This window comes from Vombatus ursinus, unplaced genomic scaffold (assembly GCF_900497805.2).
Source record: "Vombatus ursinus unplaced genomic scaffold, bare-nosed wombat genome assembly UNPS02014768.1, whole genome shotgun sequence".
In the NCBI taxonomy this organism is placed as follows: domain Eukaryota; kingdom Metazoa; phylum Chordata; class Mammalia; order Diprotodontia; family Vombatidae; genus Vombatus; species Vombatus ursinus.
This window is the reverse complement of record NW_020954546.1, coordinates 11,264,145-11,281,304: the sequence shown is the minus strand read 5'-3', so window position 1 is coordinate 11,281,304 and position 17,160 is coordinate 11,264,145. Positions and strand designations below refer to the sequence as shown.

The window sequence follows — 17,160 nt, the reverse complement described above, 5'->3', positions numbered from 1 at the left end:
TTCCCTACAGCTCAGAAGAGGGGTCGTTCTAAAACACCCTCACTTGAGGGTAGGAGAGAATGGCTTCCCTGGCGCATTCCCATCCCTGGCCAGGGACAGTGGGAACCCTGGGAGAGAGAGGCCACGCCATTTTGGAACCTGTGACAGAAAGGAAGAGGACGTCGGTCACAGTCTTATGTGGACCTTAAACTTTAGAAGAGCAGATTTCCACAAGTTCATAAACAGGGCATGTACAATCCTACTGACCAAAGTTTTGAAGAGGAAGCTGGCTCAAGAGAGAAGAAATGCATTTTTGGTGACTATAACTAATTCACATAATGGGGAAAACTATGTGGGAAGGGAGATGGCTTAAGAGGCTGCTGCCCCTTCCTGGGGAGCTCATCAATGAATTCCATCTTAGAGGTAAAAGCTGCTGCCACTGAGGAAGGAAGTCCAGTTGTCCCATGCTGACCATGGCTTGGCCTTAGGGCCTTCCAGCCTCAAATAATAGCTTTGGAAATTCTGTTCTTAACAGGAAGGTAAGGGCCACACTTAGTAGGCAGAAGGAAAGAATTGCTGTCTTGTGTTGACCCATGGCAAAAAGGGAAAGCATCATGGGACTGGAGACGGGTCACTGTTGTCCTGTTTTTCAAGACAGTGTTAGAAGGTGGATACCTAATGCTGCAGGCCACGTGTGATATAGGAGGAAAAAACCCACCAGATTCTGAGTCAGATGATCTAGTGTCTCAGCTTCTTCCCACATAAAAGAAGCTAGGTGGCACAGTGGATAGAGCACCGGCCCTGAAGTCAGGACAACCTGAGTTCAAATCCAGCCTCAGACCAAACACTTGGCATTCACTAGCTGTGTGACCCTGGGCAAGTCACTTAACCCCAAATGCCTAAAAATAAACAAGAAAAAAATTGTTTAAAAAAACAAAAGAATTCACTTTTCACTGGTCTCAGTAACTGGCCCCAGCTAGATGCCAGTCCCCTTTCCTTCAGGTGCGGTGCAGCCTCTTCTCCTCACCACACATACTCTGCCCCAGTTCCCTCTGTTCTTGGGGCAGCTAGGTGGTGCAGTGGATAAAGTGCATATAGGCTGGCCGGGAAGAACTGAGTTTAAATCTGGGTGGCCCTGGGTAAGTCACTTAACCTCTGATTGCCTCAGTTTCCTTATCTGAAAATGGGGATAATAATAGCACATACCTCTCAGGGTGGTTGTGAGGATCAATTGAGATAATAATTGTAAAGCACTTGGCACAGTGCCTGGCACATTGTAGGTACTACATACATGTTAGCTGCTATCATTATCATTATCATCATCATTGTCATCAACATCATCATCATCACCATCACCATCACCATCATCATCACCATCATCATCACCATCATCACCATCATCATCATCATCATCATTGTCATCATCATCATCATCGCCATCTCCATCATCACCATCATCACCATCATCATCATCATCACCATCATCGTCATCGTCATCATCATCATCATCATCATCGTCTAGTTCTCTAATTGAATGCTGCTGTTGGCCAGCGGGCTGCTGCCCCAGGCAGAGCACATTTCCTCTTTCCTATGTTTCCATCTTCTCTAAAGTGGGAGGAGTTGGTGGGAAGAATTGAGCTCTGCTGCTCGCTGCCCCAGAATGGTGGGATGAGGACAGGGGCTGGCCTGACTAAGGTTACAGCATCAGCAAGGAAATTGCTGAGCAGATCACAGCACACAAGCAGAGGGGTGGGCAATGAGGGGGTGCTGAATGAGCCCCCTGGGGATTGATCTTTTCCACTCTTAAATCATCAGGCTGTTACTTTATCTTGGTATCTTGACCAGCCGAGACAGCTGCAGTTACTTTACCTCATATACATAAGTATTATCTTGGGGACTTTTGAGAGGTTGGGTGAGATAACTCAGGAACCAAAAAGGTCTTCAGATAGGCCACTGATCCCTACAGAATGGCAAAGTCCTAAACTTGGCTTCCAAAAATCGATTGCAGAAATCAACGAGCACAGTGAGTAGGGGAGACAAGCAAAGAAAGTTAAAACCCAAGGTGTGGGAGGTGGGTCTCCAGAGCGGTCTAGAACATGGTATAGTGGGCCATGATGGCCAAAAAGAACTAATTTGATTGGAAGCTCTAATAAGGCATGCTAAGTGTCCAAGACGAAGGAAATCCTGTCATTCTCTATCTCTCCAGACCATATTGGGAGGGTGGGGGAATACCATATCCAGTACTGGGCACCACATTTTAAGAAGGACGTAGACAAACTGAAAGATGTCCAGAAGAGGGTCATGTAACTAAGATCATGGAGTGACTAGAAAAATTCATGTTACAAGGAAGCGTCGGCTGAAGGAATTGGAGATGTTTAGCTTAGAGAAGAAAAAGGCTGGAATGCAATCAGTTTTCAAAAAGACTCACCTTCCTGAGTTCAAATCTGACCTCAACACTTACTAGCTGTGTGACCCTAGGCAAGTCACTTAACTCTGCCTGCCTCAGTTTCCTCATCTGTCAAATAAGCTTGAGAAGGAAATGACAAACCACCCCAGTATCTCTGCTAAGAAAAGCCCAGATGGGGTTACAGAGAGTTGGGAATGACTGAAACAACTGAAAAACACCAACAATAACAAAAATAGAATGAGACACCACTGGGAATAACAAATGAGTAGTGAGTTCTCCGTCACTGGATGTCTTCAGGGAGAGGCTGGACAACCAGCTGAAAACAGGATTCAAGATGTCGGTATGGGTCAGGTTGAGGTTAGGGCGTCTGAGGTTTCTTCCAGCTCCTCAGATTTTATGACTTTGTGATTGTCAGCCACGGCATTTGAGGTCTTCCTAGAGATGGTAATTCGGGGGTCCTTAGCTGATCAACAAGTTTTCATTCAATGTCTCTGTAAAACACAGGGTCCTTGTCCTAAGTGGAAAGGCCAAAGTACCTAAGAGGAAAGATACAACTAAGCCCACAGGTCTGTGTAGAATGAACATCTGACCATTGGAGGGCACAGACAAGGCTGAAGGAGTAGGCAAATGCGGACAATGGTTATCCGGGTGGAAAGACTGGCACAGTCTTCAGAGGGTAGCAGTGGTTGGAGGGATCCTTCCTCACTCAGGAAACACTGCTGAGGAGGGACATACGTACTTCCCTTGCCCTCTATCCCAGCAGAGAGAGGAAGAACTAGAACGGGGGGCCATCAGTGGGCACTCACAACGGCCGTCCTTACCCATGGAGGCTGGCCCAGAGAACGGACTGTAACAGAACAGAACCTAAAATGGGGATGGGGTGGATTTAAAGTTTCATTATTGGGTGGCACAGCCCAGCCACAAGGCCTGATGCAAACACTATTTCTCCTTTTTCACCGAGGTGGCTTTCACTCTGAGAAGCCCTTTCTGGCCCTTTCTGGGGCTAACTACTGACGCTGGGATCAGGGAGGAAACTGACTTCCTGTCAGAGGTAACAGATGTTCCAGGATGGGGTGGCCTGGAGGGACCATAGTGTGAGAATGGGTAGGGACCTTAGGGTCATCTACTCTAACCCACTCTCTTCACAAGTGGGGAAACTGAGGCCTGGAGAGGTGATTTGTCTAAGGTCACACAGGTAATAAGTGGCAGACTCTGGTATTTGAACTCAGGTCTCCTGAGTCCAAATTCTAGGATTCCACAGCTGAACTACCTGGACGTCTCCAGCCATGCCATCTCTACCCCTTCCCCAGTGGAAAACTAGACCCTGCTCCTAGGACCTCCCTAGGCTTGCTCAGTTTCAGGACTTTGCAGGGCATCACTAGTGCGTGGCTATTGTACATGCACAGGTCTCACCAGCCCTCACTTTCCTGTGCCCCTTTATATGTTGTCTTCTTTAAAATGTAATCTTCTTGAGGGCAGTGACTGGCTAGCAGGCTTCTCTTTATAAGCCCAGTGCTTAGCATAGTGCTGGGCACAGAGTAACTACTTAATAAATGCTCTATCTATCCTTCAGTCTTCCCTCTATCCCATCTATCCACGAGCCTTCCCCTCAACTATGGCGGCTCTTCCTGTTTGCCCTGAGTTACAGGGGGGAACCATCAGTGGCTTAAATCCCTGGACGCTCTGTCCGGGAGCTCGGCAGGCAGCGTGAACACAGGCCCACCCTGACCAGAAAGCAGATGGTTTAGGCTTTGCTGGACAAAGAAGGGTGGACCTGTGCTCTCAGAAGCACCAAACTCATTGATGCCCACAAAGGGCGGCACAATCGTGAAACCGACTGAAAAATGACGGGCCTTCTCCGGCACTCCCCCAGTCCCTCTCAACCCTGCTCCCAGCCCTCACTGACAACACTGACAGGCATGTGGCGGGTGTAACCCAGAAACTGTAAGAGTTGCCACCCTTTTCTGCTTGTTCAAATTTTTAAAGTTTATTTTTAAAATTTAAATGTTTTGGGGGTTTTACTTTTATTTTTACTTAAGAATTTTTTTGGGGAGGTTACTTTTGTAACAATACTCAGAAAGCCAAACTGGTAAACATAGGAAACTCAGAGACACATCAGAGGGGCTCCTCTGTTGGGAAAGGGAAGGGGTTACAGATCATTGGAGCTGACCATCAAGTCCATACCTCTCATTTTTATGGAGGAAGAAACTGAAGCCAAGAGAGGACATAGGATTATAGGCTTAGAATTGGGAGAGATCTCACAGTTAGGGGTTTTTTTTTTTAATCTATTAACAGATGGGGAAACTGAGGCAAGGTCAAGTGACTTGCCCAGAGTCACAAAACTAGCAAGTGTCAGAGGTGGGATTTGAACCCAGGTCTTTTCTCCGAGGCCAGTCCTGTAGCTAGAATACCAAACATACTCAGAATCATCCACATGAAACAGAAAAACACTCCGCATCTTCTGCTTTGGTTTTCCCCAAAGTATTTTCACATCTGCTCTCAGATCTGATCCTCCCCATCCCAAAGAAGGGAGAACACGGAAGATCTACCACACAGAGAATAATGGTGATGCCTGGCCTTCCTGTAGCAGGGCCTTTCTGCTATCTCGTCCGACCCACAAGATGACCCTGGGAGGAAGGCAGTACAAACTGCTATCATTGTTGTTCAGTTGTTTTTTAGTTACGACTGTCTGTGAATCCATTTGTTTTTTGTTTGTTTGTTTGTTTGTTTGTTTGTTTTTGTTTTTTTTTTGGCTGGGCAATGGGGTTAAATGACTTGCCCAGGGTCACACAACTAGTAAGTGTTATGTGTCTGAGGCCAGATTTGAACTCAGGTCCTCCTGAATCCAGGGCCAGTGTTCTATCTACTGCGCCACCTAGCTGCCCCTTGTTTTTTTTTTTTTTTTTTTTTTGTGGCAACTGGAGTGGTTTGGCATTTCCTTCTCCAGCTCATTTTACAGATGAGGAAACTGAGGCAAACAGGATTAAGCGACTTGCCCCGGGTCACACAGGCAGTGAGTGTCTGAGGCTGGATTTGAACTCAAGTCTTCCTGCACATCTAGCTGCTCTATAAAACATCATTATCCCCATTTTAAAGATGAGTCAACCGAGGCTCAGATAGGTGAGTGAGGCACCTGAGGTTACAGAGCCATTAATGTCAGATCTGGAACTTGAACCCCATCCTCCCGACTCCCTTCTCTCTCTCCGTCACCCCCTACATCCAGTAGGTTGCCAAGTGTTGCTGCTTCCACTTTCACAACATGTCATGCATCCGTGGCTTGTTCGTGCTCCCACAGCCACCAACCTAGTCCAAGTTCTCATCGCCTTTCAGACCAGCAACTTCCTAGCCGGTCTCCCTCTCCAATCCACCTCTGACGTGGCCGTCAAAGCAATATTCCTAAAGCCCTGATCTGACCACACCGCTCCCTTGTTCAAGAAATTCCCACGCCTCCCAATTGCTTTTTAGATAAAACACTAGGTCCCTTGGTTGGTATTTTAAAATCTTTCCAGGCTTTATTGTACATCATGCCTCCCACAGGCTCTACTGTCCAGCCAAGTCAACATCCTTGTTGTTTCCCATACCCAACATTCCATCTCTTGGCTTTTGCAGTCTCCCTCATGCCTGGAATGGCTTCTCTCTTCACCTCCCCTTTTCAGAATCTTTAGTTTCCTTCAAAGCATAGCCCAGGTGGCATCTGCCTCAGAGGCCTTTCCTGAGTCCACTGGCTCCTGGTGCCCATGCCTAAAAGGAAAACACTCTGGACTTGGATCATGAGCAACCATGACTTCAGAGGACCTGAGAGGAAACGCTGCCCATCTCCTGACAGAGGGGCCCAGGATGCAGAACGAGAGACACATTCTCGGCCCTGGCCAAGGTAGGAATCTCTTTGGCTTGACTACGCACATTACGAGATTTTTGTTTTTCCTCCCCAATGGAGAGGAGAAGGGAAGGAAAATGCTTGCTGATTGAAAGAATTAAAAATTTAAATAAAAATATAGGGAAATATTTTATATCTATCTTATATTTACTTATGTACATTCATGGTGCTTAGAGTGTAAGCTCCCTGAGGGCAGAGAATGTTTCCTTTTTGTCTTTGGATTCCTAGAGCCTGACACAGTGACTGGCTCATAGTAGGCGCTTGATGATTGTTTAGTGAATGAATGATTGCCCCCAAAGGACTGTTTTTGCTTTTTCTTTGTATCTCTAGTGATTACCATAGCGCCTGGCCATCCCTCCTTCCTTCCTCTCTTCATCCCTCCCTCCTTCCTTCCTGCCTTTCCTCCCTTCCTCCCTCCTTCCTACCTTCCTTCCTTCCTTCCTTCCCTCCCTCCCTCCCTCCTTCCTTCCTTCCTTCCTTCCTTCCCTCCTTCCTTCCCTCCCTCCCTCCTTCCTTCCTTTCTTCCCTCTCTCCCTCACACTCCACACCCATATCCAGCTTTGATTTTGGTATCAGATGGGGGAGCCTGGTTAGCAGAGGCTGTGCCCAGCTTCAGGTGCCTGGTAGGGGGCAAGTCACTGAACCACTCTGTGCCTCAGTTTCCTCCTCTGTAAAATGGTAGGTTGGACTAGACTGCCTCTGAGGTCCCTTCCAGCTTTGGAGCTCCGATTTCTGTGCTTTATAAGAACTTCCTGTCAATCAATCAACACTTATTAAACACCAACTGTATGTCAGGCAGCGTCCCAGGCAATGGGAATATAAAGACAAAAATGAAACTGTCCCTACCCTCAAGGATCTTGCAATTTAACTTTTCCCCCATTATATCCTAGGGGAAGGACAAGGGAAAGAGGCGAGAGAGGTATTGGGCAAACGATGAGGAGGAATAGCTGAGGATTCGAGGCCTGGCCCCCGCAGCCCCTGGGCCCCCACACCTCCCTCTCTCCCGGGCCTCCATCCTAGAAAGACGTCTTAGTCGAGGCTTGCCAAATGTCTTTCTCACAAGCTCAAAGCCCTTTATAAACAATTCTCCCCATTTCACAGATGGACAAAGTGAATCTCAGAGGCGCTGGGGCCTGCTCCATAGGAATGGGCCCAGGTTAGGACCTACGTTCTTTGACTCAGCTCGTCATGAATGAGACAGTGCGGCACAATGCAAAGTGCCTCAGGAAGCCCTGCCCTGTGCCCTCCTGACCTCCCCTCCACCTCCATCCCTCCCACAGGCCTCACCTTTAACACAAAAGTGTTGTCTTTGTCTGGCATCTCCAGGGGCATGGTGGTCCGGACCTCGATGATTGCAGAGAGAGGGATGCTCACCTTGGGTTTGGAGGCCTGAGAAAGGACACAGGAAGTTACTGATGACAGACGCATCAACCATTGGGTTGCCAGGCGCACAGACACACAGACACACAGACACGGACACACAGACACAGACACAGACACACAGACACAGACACAAAGACACACACACACCCTATCCTGTACCCACAACTCCGTACACCTTACAACTTTGCCCAACACTACCTGGCTTCTAGGGACCCAACCTAGGCTAATGCCCACATGACTTCAGTCATTGCAATCACTCCCACCTCCATTACCCTCTCTCCAATTTTCACACATCTCGTTCCTCTGAACACATAGATCTATAGGATTCAGAGTTCCCCAAGGGCAGGGGCTGTGATTAAATCCGGCTCAGGGCAGAGGCTCCCTGCAGAAGGGCTGTGTCTCACGGGACTGAGGGCTCCTTGAGGACAGCGGCTGCTTCTCACTAGACCAGAGGCTCCCTGAGGGCAAGGGCTTCCAATTTTCAGAGCACCCAGCCCAAGGCTGTTCATGCTCTTATTCAAACCATATAGGTCAGGCCTCAAGCCATCAGCTGCCACAATTCTAATGGAAAGACTTGGGGGAGAAAGAGAGACCAGAACACTCCTAATTTCCCCTGTGTCCCCAATAACTACAGCCTTTTAATTAAACGGAACAGGGCCCCAATGGAAGACATTAAAGTTAATGTCTTTTGTTCTACATCCAGAGCCCTGCTCTGTCTCTGGAGTCCCTCCTGCTTCCTTCAAACACATCTCCGGCAGGGGCTGGCCAATATACGAAAGTCTGGGTCCAGGCCCCCAGGTCTAGCCCCTCTGCTGTACCACTGGTCACCTTCTCCACCCACTGGACATTCTGGCTGGGAATCCCAGGCATGGGAGACAGAGGGAGCTGGCTTTCCCAGAAGGCTTTGTAGCTGGTGGGCAGGCAGGGCGGGTGGGAATTAGAAGCAGCTAGGGCCGCCATCCACCAATAAAGATGACCCAAGGTAGACTCTGGGGACCTCTCTCAGGAATGGGGGCAGCAGCAGCCTGAAACCATAGACACTTGGTTCTCCAGGGAGGGGACTACTCTTCCTTTCCCTCCCCCGGCAGAGTGTCACCTTAATCTGACGCTATCTGAGGCACGGATTGAGATGATGGAACATGGGTGACCAAGTTCCCTGACTTCGGTTCAGCAAGGGCTGGAGTCCACCTAAGGAGCACCAGGCAGCCCAGAAGAATGTATTGAGCACCTACCGTAGGCCAGGCACGCTGTTACATGCTGGAGATACAAGGATGAAAGCAAAGCAGACCCTGCCCTCAAGAAGCTTCCGTTCTAACAGTGGAAATAGCATGCATAGGCGTGTGTATAAGAAACAGAAAACAGAAGGGAACCTGGGGGGTGGGGAGGGGGTTCCTACACACACAGTTAGACTGTTATTCTCCCTGGGCCTGATGCATACTGGCCTTCCTCACCCCCCTCCGACTTCTGTCTCTAGGATGGCCCAGCTCTGGTCCTTTCCTAAGGAAAGTCCTAGGCTCCTCTGGCCAGAGGGGGCTAGAGAATGCTCTTTTCTAAAGAAAAGTCCACAAAGGTCAAATGGAACATAGGCACAGATGGTTGTGAGCCCCTTCCCCCCATCCTCCATCTCCACTCACTAAATCAGAAAGGCTTGCGCGCGCGCACACACACACACACACACACACACACACACACACACACACACACACACACGCCAGCTGTCTACTGCTTGAGATCTGAGCACTTACAGTGTGTGAGGGTACAAGTGGGACAAAGGGCAGTGACGGAGTCTTGAAAAGAAGGACCACGAGGCCATCCAGAAATCTGGAGAAAGGGAGCACAATGGCCAACCAGTCCTGGGGTCCACGGACAGATTTCAGGGGATCCATAAACTTCAACAGGAAAAACTGCCACCTGTCTTTTCACTAACTTCTAACTGCATTGAGCATTTCCTTCAATTATGATAATTACGAGGCAACCAATCGGATTCTGAGTAGGGGTTTGCCAGACACTGCCAAAGGGGCCCAGGACCCAGGACAAGCTGAGCCCCTATTCTGCTCCAACCTCCTCTCTTCACAGGCACAGAGATTAAATAACTTGCCTGCATTACACAGGTAGGAAGCATGAGATGTGAAATTGGAACCCAGGACTTTCCTCTAGATGGGAAATTCCCATACAGAGGGTGAGCGTTGGTGTCAAGGGCCTCCAGCATTTGCCTTGTGATTCTCTCCCCCACAGGCAGGAACAGCTAACTCTCTGGTTCCAGATCTAATTTAGGAAGAAGAGAGGCCTTTCCTCTCAGGTGACAAAGGTACCTCTTTGTCCCCAGCCAACTGCCTCCCTGGATCCTGCTCAGTGCCCCCCCCCCCAAGGCATGGAGCCTGCTGTGACTCCTCCCCACGACAGAGAGGGTCCAGGTTCTGTCATCCACCTTTGTCTCTGGGTTCAATGTTGGGTTTGACCCGTTTCTTTAGGTCGGGGGTGGAGGAGCTGAATGCTTGCTCTGAGGATGCACTTTGGGGGAGGGTTCAGTGGCTTGGGGATTTGTCTCATGGAGTCAGGGGAGGCAGGCAGGAGACAGCCGTGCTTCTTGGGGGACATACGACTGGGTTACAAGAATGAATCACAAAGATGAAGCCTCTTGACCACTGGGTGGTGTGGATCTCCTCGTCATTCCCCCCAGTCTGTATCATTAAATGAGATAATATTGTAAAAAGTGCTTAGCATCGAGCCCAGTACATAGGAGGTGGTATATAAATGCTTATTCCCTTCTTCCTCTCTCCTCCACCACCCTAAGAAGACACCTTTGCAAATACTGTTTCTTTGGGAGAGAGAGAAAATATCTGGTTCCACTGGGAAGGGGGCAGAGAAGGTACCTGAAGAGCATTGTCCAAGGGGCCAAGCACTGTCTCTCTGGCCTCAGAGGACCTGGGCTAAAATCCTGCCTTAGCTATTTACTATCGATGGAACTGTGGTCAAATGACTTAAACTTTCAGGGCCTCAGTTTTCCTTCTCTGTAAGATAATGGGTTTGGACTAGATGGACTTGTATGACCTTGGACAAGCCACTAAACCTTTTAGGGACTCAATCTCCTTAGCTGTAAAACAAGAGGCTGGTCCCTCATTGGCCCCTGAAGTCCCTTCTGACTTTAGACCTAAGATTTGATGATAGGCACCAGCAGCAGCCACCCCCTCTACAGGGGCTACCGGCCAGAGGTCAAGATTAAACACTTAAAGTATGAAGTGGTGGGCGCTGTCCTTTGTCTGAAAGGAAGCCAGCGCCATGTCATGGCAAGGGACCAGGAAAAGAATCAAGGAGCTTGGTTCTAGTTCCATTCAGCGACCAACAGGCTGTGTGACCCTGGGCCAGTCATCAACCCTCTTTGTTTCCATAGATGGGAAATGAGGTGGTGGAACCCAAGATCCTTCCACACTTTGACATTTGAAGGATCGAAGGATCGTTGAAAGGGAAAGTGAATCACAAGGGCAGGACAGGACAGTCTTATACCTCCACCCTGGTTGCTTTGATTCAGGGATGCTGGGTGAGAAAGGCCAACCAGGTCTACTGCCATGGCTGTGCCGAACTCTGGCTTGGCCAGGCTCTGCTGCTGGGGAGCCTGCAAAGATATCCCTGGCCCTTGGGCAGTTGGCCTCTGCCTGTTTTCCTCGTCCCGTGCATCTGCTCCCTCACCCAGTGAGTCTTTCCTGACTTCCTGGCCCACTGGAAGCCATTCCTCACCTGAACCTCCCCAACCCTTCCTCCATACTTTACTCCACCACACAAACCCTCTTCTCTAGTCAAATTGTTCTTCTCCTTCTCTCTCCTCACCCAGCAGTCCCCTCCTACACTCTCCAAACACCCCAGGGTTTGCTTTCCCATTGCCAGGTCTTTGCTCACAGCCCTCTCTCTGACTAAAGTATCTTCCTCACTCCTCTCCTTTGGCTAAGTCCTACTGTGGTCTCTTTGCCAGGCTGCAGCCCTAGCCCCCTGTGATACCTTCCCTGACTGCCCCAGGGTAGTGACAACGAGTGGTAACAAAATCCTCTTTTCTGATCTCTGATCCTCAAATACCCATTGGACATTTAATAGATATAGTAATCATAGCTAACCTTCACATAGTGCTTTTGCAAAGCACTTTGTCTTCATTATTGCGATATGATCCTCACAACAACCTTATGAGATAGGCATCGTTATTTCCATTTTACAGATGAGGAAACTAAGACTGAGAGAGATCATACGACCTACCCAGGGTCACAGAGCTGTTAAGTAACTCAAGGCAGATGGGAACCAAACCCAGGTCTTCCTGACTCCCAGCTCAACACTCTCCCCATTACCCCACCTGGCTGCCTTATTTAATTTTTTTTTATTTTTATTTTTAGGCAATTGGGGTTAAGTGACTTGCCCAGGGTCACACAGCTAGGAAGTGTTAAGTGTTTGGTCTGAGACTGGATTTGAACTCAGGTCCTCCTGACTTCAGGGCTAGTGCTCTATCCACTGCACCACCTAGCTGCCCCCTGGCTGCCTTATTTAGCACATACCTGTGATCATGTTATTTCCCTCTAGATAGAAGGTAAGCTCCTTGAAGGCAGGAACACTTATTTTTGTCTGTTTACCATCAGCACCTAGGACAGTGCTTGGCACATATTTAGTAGGCAATGGATCACAGGATCATAGATTTTAAGCTGAGACCTCAAAGGTCATTAAGTCCGACCCCCTTCATCTGACAGCTGAGGAAACTGAGGCACTAAGTGACTTGCCCACAGTCACTCAGGGGTAGAGCCAGGATTTGTCTTCTAACTCCCAATCAGTCTTCTTTCCCACCACCTGGCATTGCCCTGGGTGAGTGAGCATTTGTTGATGGAACCATTTAGTCTCTGAATATTTCTCTCGTGTTATTGTTTTTTAAAGTCAGACTCTGGTATTGTTAAACTTTTCAATGTACAAATCTTGTCTCTCCAAACTAGACTACAAGCTTCTTGAAGGCAGGGACTGGCTAGTATGAGGCATTAGGCACACAGTAGGCACTCGATGGATATTTTGATTAATGCATAAGATGACTACAAAGTAGCAGTTTGGTTTCATAATAAAAAAGATCACAGCTTACAAAATGAAACCAACATTGTCTCCTCCAAGGTAGTCACCATGAAAGGATGTATACTCATTCCCTTTCTGCTGCTGCTCAGATGCTGGTGAAATTCCTCTCTGAGAATTTCGGGCAAAGCCAAGACATGCCTACAATATATTTCCATCTACTATGCATCTAGCATCTCACATAAGGCGTATGAAAGTCCGGAGCTAGGAGAGGAATATGGTTATTAAATGTGAATTGTGGGTTGGCACCAATGAATCTTGGTCTCCCGAGGGCACGTGTGGTCTGGTGGAAAAAGGGCTGACTAGATTCAGAAGACTTGTACTCATATCCCTCTGCTACGTCCTATCCCATTTATTTCCTGGGTGACTGTGGGCAAGTCACTCCATACCTCCCTGAGCCTCAGTTTCCTCCTTGGTAAAATGGGCAGTTGGATGAGACGGCCTACCAGCTCTAGAAATATGTCCCTATAAACCCACTTAAAATAAAAGAAGAGCTAAAAGGAACCTTGGAGACCATCTCATCCGATCCCCTCATTTTACAGAGGAGGAAACTGAGGCTGAGGGAGTTATGAAGCAACCTGCCTATGGTCACACAAGAACTAAGTGGCAAAGGTGGGAGATGAAGCCCTCTGACTTCTCATTTTAAAAGGTGCCAGCCATGAACACACATTTCTGGGGTATAAATACCTCCATGGGTGAGGTCGTATTCTGTCCAGCAAAGGGAGGGACTGGAAGAGGAAAAGAACCAGCTTCTGTCTGCAGGGATGCCACAGTCAGGATAGGGAGACAAGACACGGATGTTCTCCTGACAACACCAGCGTGTGGTAGAGTAGTATAAATATCCCCCATTTTACAGAGGAGCCTACGAAGAGTCCCAAAGGTTAAATGACTTATCTAGGGTCATCTAGCTGGGAAGGGTTACAGCCACACTGCTCACTCAGGTCTCCTGATGCCAGGTTCTTAATGAGCTGAGCACGTGCCCCTGAGGGGCTGTTCCATAGTCTCTCCACCACACCCACACAGCTGGGCCTCCAGCCCTCACTCCGCCTGAGAGGCTGCATCCTCTCATCCTGCTCCTCTTGTTCTAGAGAACAGAGGCTAGGAAGATGAAAAGGACTGAACAGAGAGCAATCTGATCCCTCCCTTGTTTGACAACACCCAGCTCTCCCGGCTGTGGCAAGAGGCTCCTCTTGCCTTAACAGGTGGCCCCAATCGGATCGATGCTGAGCATCCTTCCTGGGTTTGCTCACCCAGAATGCCTGCTCGCCTGTGTCCCCCTCCTCATTCCTCTCCATCATGCCTTTCTTTTTAGTCTCAGTCCATAACGGCCCTCCTTGCCTGAACCCACCCCATGCCAATCACTCCCCCTCAGCTTCTCCTGTATCTTCACGCACCCACTTCTTAGAAGTATGCCTCATTATGTGGATTCTTGTCTCCCTGCCCTGACTGTGGGATCCCTGCAGGCAGAACCTTTTTCTTCTCCGTCTCCTGTCCCTGAAGCATGCTCAACAAAGGCCTGTGTGAACTCAACGGACGGACAGTAAATCCTAAACCACTTTAGTGAGTTTTTAAAAATGTGTATTATTGTTCCCTCCTCATGCCACCCCTCTTGCAGATGGGTCTGCCTGATAATGTCTGGCCCTGGGACTTGGCTCTTTCTAGGTACCCAGTGCTGCCTAGGGAAGGGGGCAGAGAACATTGGGCTGGGGGGGGGGGGCAGAGGAAGCCAGAAAGTATTTGTTTATTCATTCACTCCTTCAGTCACTCATTCATTCATTCATTCATTCATTTAGTCATTCATTCATTAAGTCATTCCTTCCTTCATTCAGTCATTCCTTTCACCATTCCTTCCCTCCCTCCCCTTCCTTCCTTTCTTTCTTCTTCCCTCCTGTTTTCCTTCCTTCTGCCATTCTTCTGCCATTTAGCCATTCAGTCAACAAGAGAGAGGCACATTAGGGCAGAGCCAAGAACACCAGCCTGGGAGTGAAGACCCCAGGGTGCTAAAGGCCCAGCTCGGTCCCTGTCACTGTGTGGCACTGGGCAGTTCAGACCCGTCTCTGGGCCCCCTTCCATCTCTAAAGCTTTTGCCTCTCTTCACTAAGGAGCTTCTGTCTGCATGGTCTTGTTTTGGGTGCCTGGTGGATATCAAACCCCTCCAAGCCCTCGTTGGGATCGACCATGAACATAGGAAGGTCCCAGATCCAGGGTTAGAAGGCACCTCAGAGATCATCATGCTGGTCATTTTTCATTAGGCTGTTATTTCCAAGCACACAATTCTCTATTTCACAGGGAGTGGTGGAGGAGAAGGACCTTGTGTCCGAAGAGGGCCAAGCCCTACAGCTCTCAGTCCCTGTCCCCAGCCTTCCTGACTCATCTGGGACCCTTCTGCTTCCCTACCCCATTCAATCCCTTGGCATGGCTGGACACCAGCCCCTCCTGGCTCCAGAACTCTGGAGCTGAAGGGAAGCAAAGAGACCATTGCAGCTGAGGAAAATGGCACCCAGGGAGTTAACTTATCCAGGATCCTAGAGGTGGCGGAGCTAAGATTCAAACCCAGGTTCTTTGACTCAAAGATTTAGAGCCAGAAGGGACCTTAGAGACATGTACTTCAACCCTGTTATTTATACAAGATAAAAATGAGACTCAGAGAGAGAGAGTCATTTGTCCAAGGTCGCAAGCATCTGAGGCAGATCTGAACCCAGGTCCTCAAAGTCCAAAGGGAAAGGCCCAGGTGGGCCTGAACTGGGATTGGAACTCAGCACTTTCAGACAGCATTCACGATCAGACCCCTCCCCCCACGAAGCTTCCCCCTCACCTTGGGGGGGACATAGAATTCTAACAGGAACCTCTCGCCCTCCACCTTCACAGCCTTCCGGAGCATCAGCCGACACTTCTGCCACTGGGAGCCGCCCACGCAGCCGGAGTCATCGGCCACCATGTAGCGCAGCGTCCCCTCTCGCTGGATGTCTGCCAATTCCACCTTGGAGGCCGGGCCCCGGGACAGCCGCAACCGGTGGGCCCACTTCTCCCGGGGCTCTGCCGGGGGCTCTCCCCCTCGAAGCCCCGATGGTTGGCCTGCCTCGGGCTCAGGGGATGCCCTCCGGTGCCACATCTCCTTCACGCCATCCACCACACACAGGCTCATGTTGCGCAGCGAGAAGCCCTTCTTGAACCGCGGCTTGGCCGTGGCATGGAAAGACACGTCCTCTGAGCTCCGGGATTGGCCGTAGGAGGAGACCTTGTGGGCCTGAGCCTGCTGGGCCTGGCTCAGGTAGCGGGCAGGGGGTGCCGCGGCCGTGGGGTCCATGCTGTCAAGGGGCTCGGTCGAGGTCTCCTCTCTGCAGGGCTGTGGCCCTCGGGCATTGGGCATATGGCAGGGCTGGAGCCCCACGAAGGGGACGATGTTGTACTTGGTGGGCGAGTCGGAGACGAAGACCCGGCTGACCTCAACGCTGAAGACGTCCAGGAAGTTGGCGGCGAAGTGGTGGGAGAAGGAGGCCTCGGCTCCCGGCGTGTCGTACTGGGGGTTCTCCTGGAGGAACCGACAGAATTTCTGGGCAAAGTCCACAGCAGCCGCCTGGGCGTGCAGCTCGCAGAACTCCCGCCAGTCGGGGACCTGGGAGGAGGTGTCCTGACAAGGGGCATCACCATTCATGGCTCACATCCCATTCCAACTTCCGGACAGCTGTGAGGGCGAGAAGGAGGCAAGTCAGGGGGCCTGGCACACAGCAGGCAGGTAGGAAATGTTTATTCCCTCCACTACTCCTCTTAGGGGCTAAGGAATTGGGACAGGGGAGGCAGAGAGCATTCAGGGAAGAGGACAGCCAGCAAACAGCACATCTAGATGCCCAGACCTCCTTGGCACACCTAGATACTGATCTCTCCTGATGGATCTGGACCCCGTGTCTTCCCTTCCCTTTTGACCCCCTTGCATTTCTGGACACCTGCCCTCTGGTGCATTAGAGGCTTGCTGAACTGGGGCTAAAAGGGCATCAGGTGCAGGCCTCTCATTTTTCAGATGAGAAAAGTGAAGCCTGGAAGGTGACTTGCCCAAGGTCACATGGGCAGTGAGTGGCAGATTCAAACTCAAGTCAACTTAGAAGACATTGGTCCAACCCATAGTTTCCAGATGAGGAGAGACCAGGAGAGAGAAAGTGTTTTGTCCAAGAGCATCGGACAGTCCTCAGACTGGTAGCAAGTGACTGAGGTTGGATTTAAACCTTGATGCTTGGGCTCAAAATCTTTCTAGGCTGAGTCCAAATTCCATATTCTTTCTGCTGCCTGCCCCCTTGGCCCCTTTAATCCCCTGGCAGATCCTGGCACACTGGGCCAGTTGGAGGCTGTCTTTTCTTCCCCAGCATGACTATTCTGTGGCACTTCTGGAAATTTAGCTTCTACCTCTCCTCTTCCCCCAAGAATCCTGCCT

At 49.8% G+C, this 17,160-nt stretch overlaps 1 protein-coding gene across 2 annotated transcripts in view; it reads right to left on the bottom strand.

Moving 5' to 3' along the window:
* The window catches only part of SH2B2 (SH2B adaptor protein 2), a 36,415-nt gene extending 19,996 nt beyond the window's left edge, over positions 1-16,419 (bottom strand). For both annotated transcript variants that reach the window (XM_027862115.1, XM_027862117.1), the window contains exons 1-2: positions 15,550-16,419; positions 7,551-7,652 (exon numbers count right to left, since the gene is read on the bottom strand). In XM_027862115.1, coding sequence (XP_027717916.1) covers positions 7,551-7,652; positions 15,550-16,389 — 942 coding nt within the window. In that variant the 5' untranslated portion in view covers positions 16,390-16,419. The remainder of the gene's footprint in view (positions 1-7,550; positions 7,653-15,549) is intronic.
* Between the last annotated feature and the right edge of the window lie 741 nt (positions 16,420-17,160).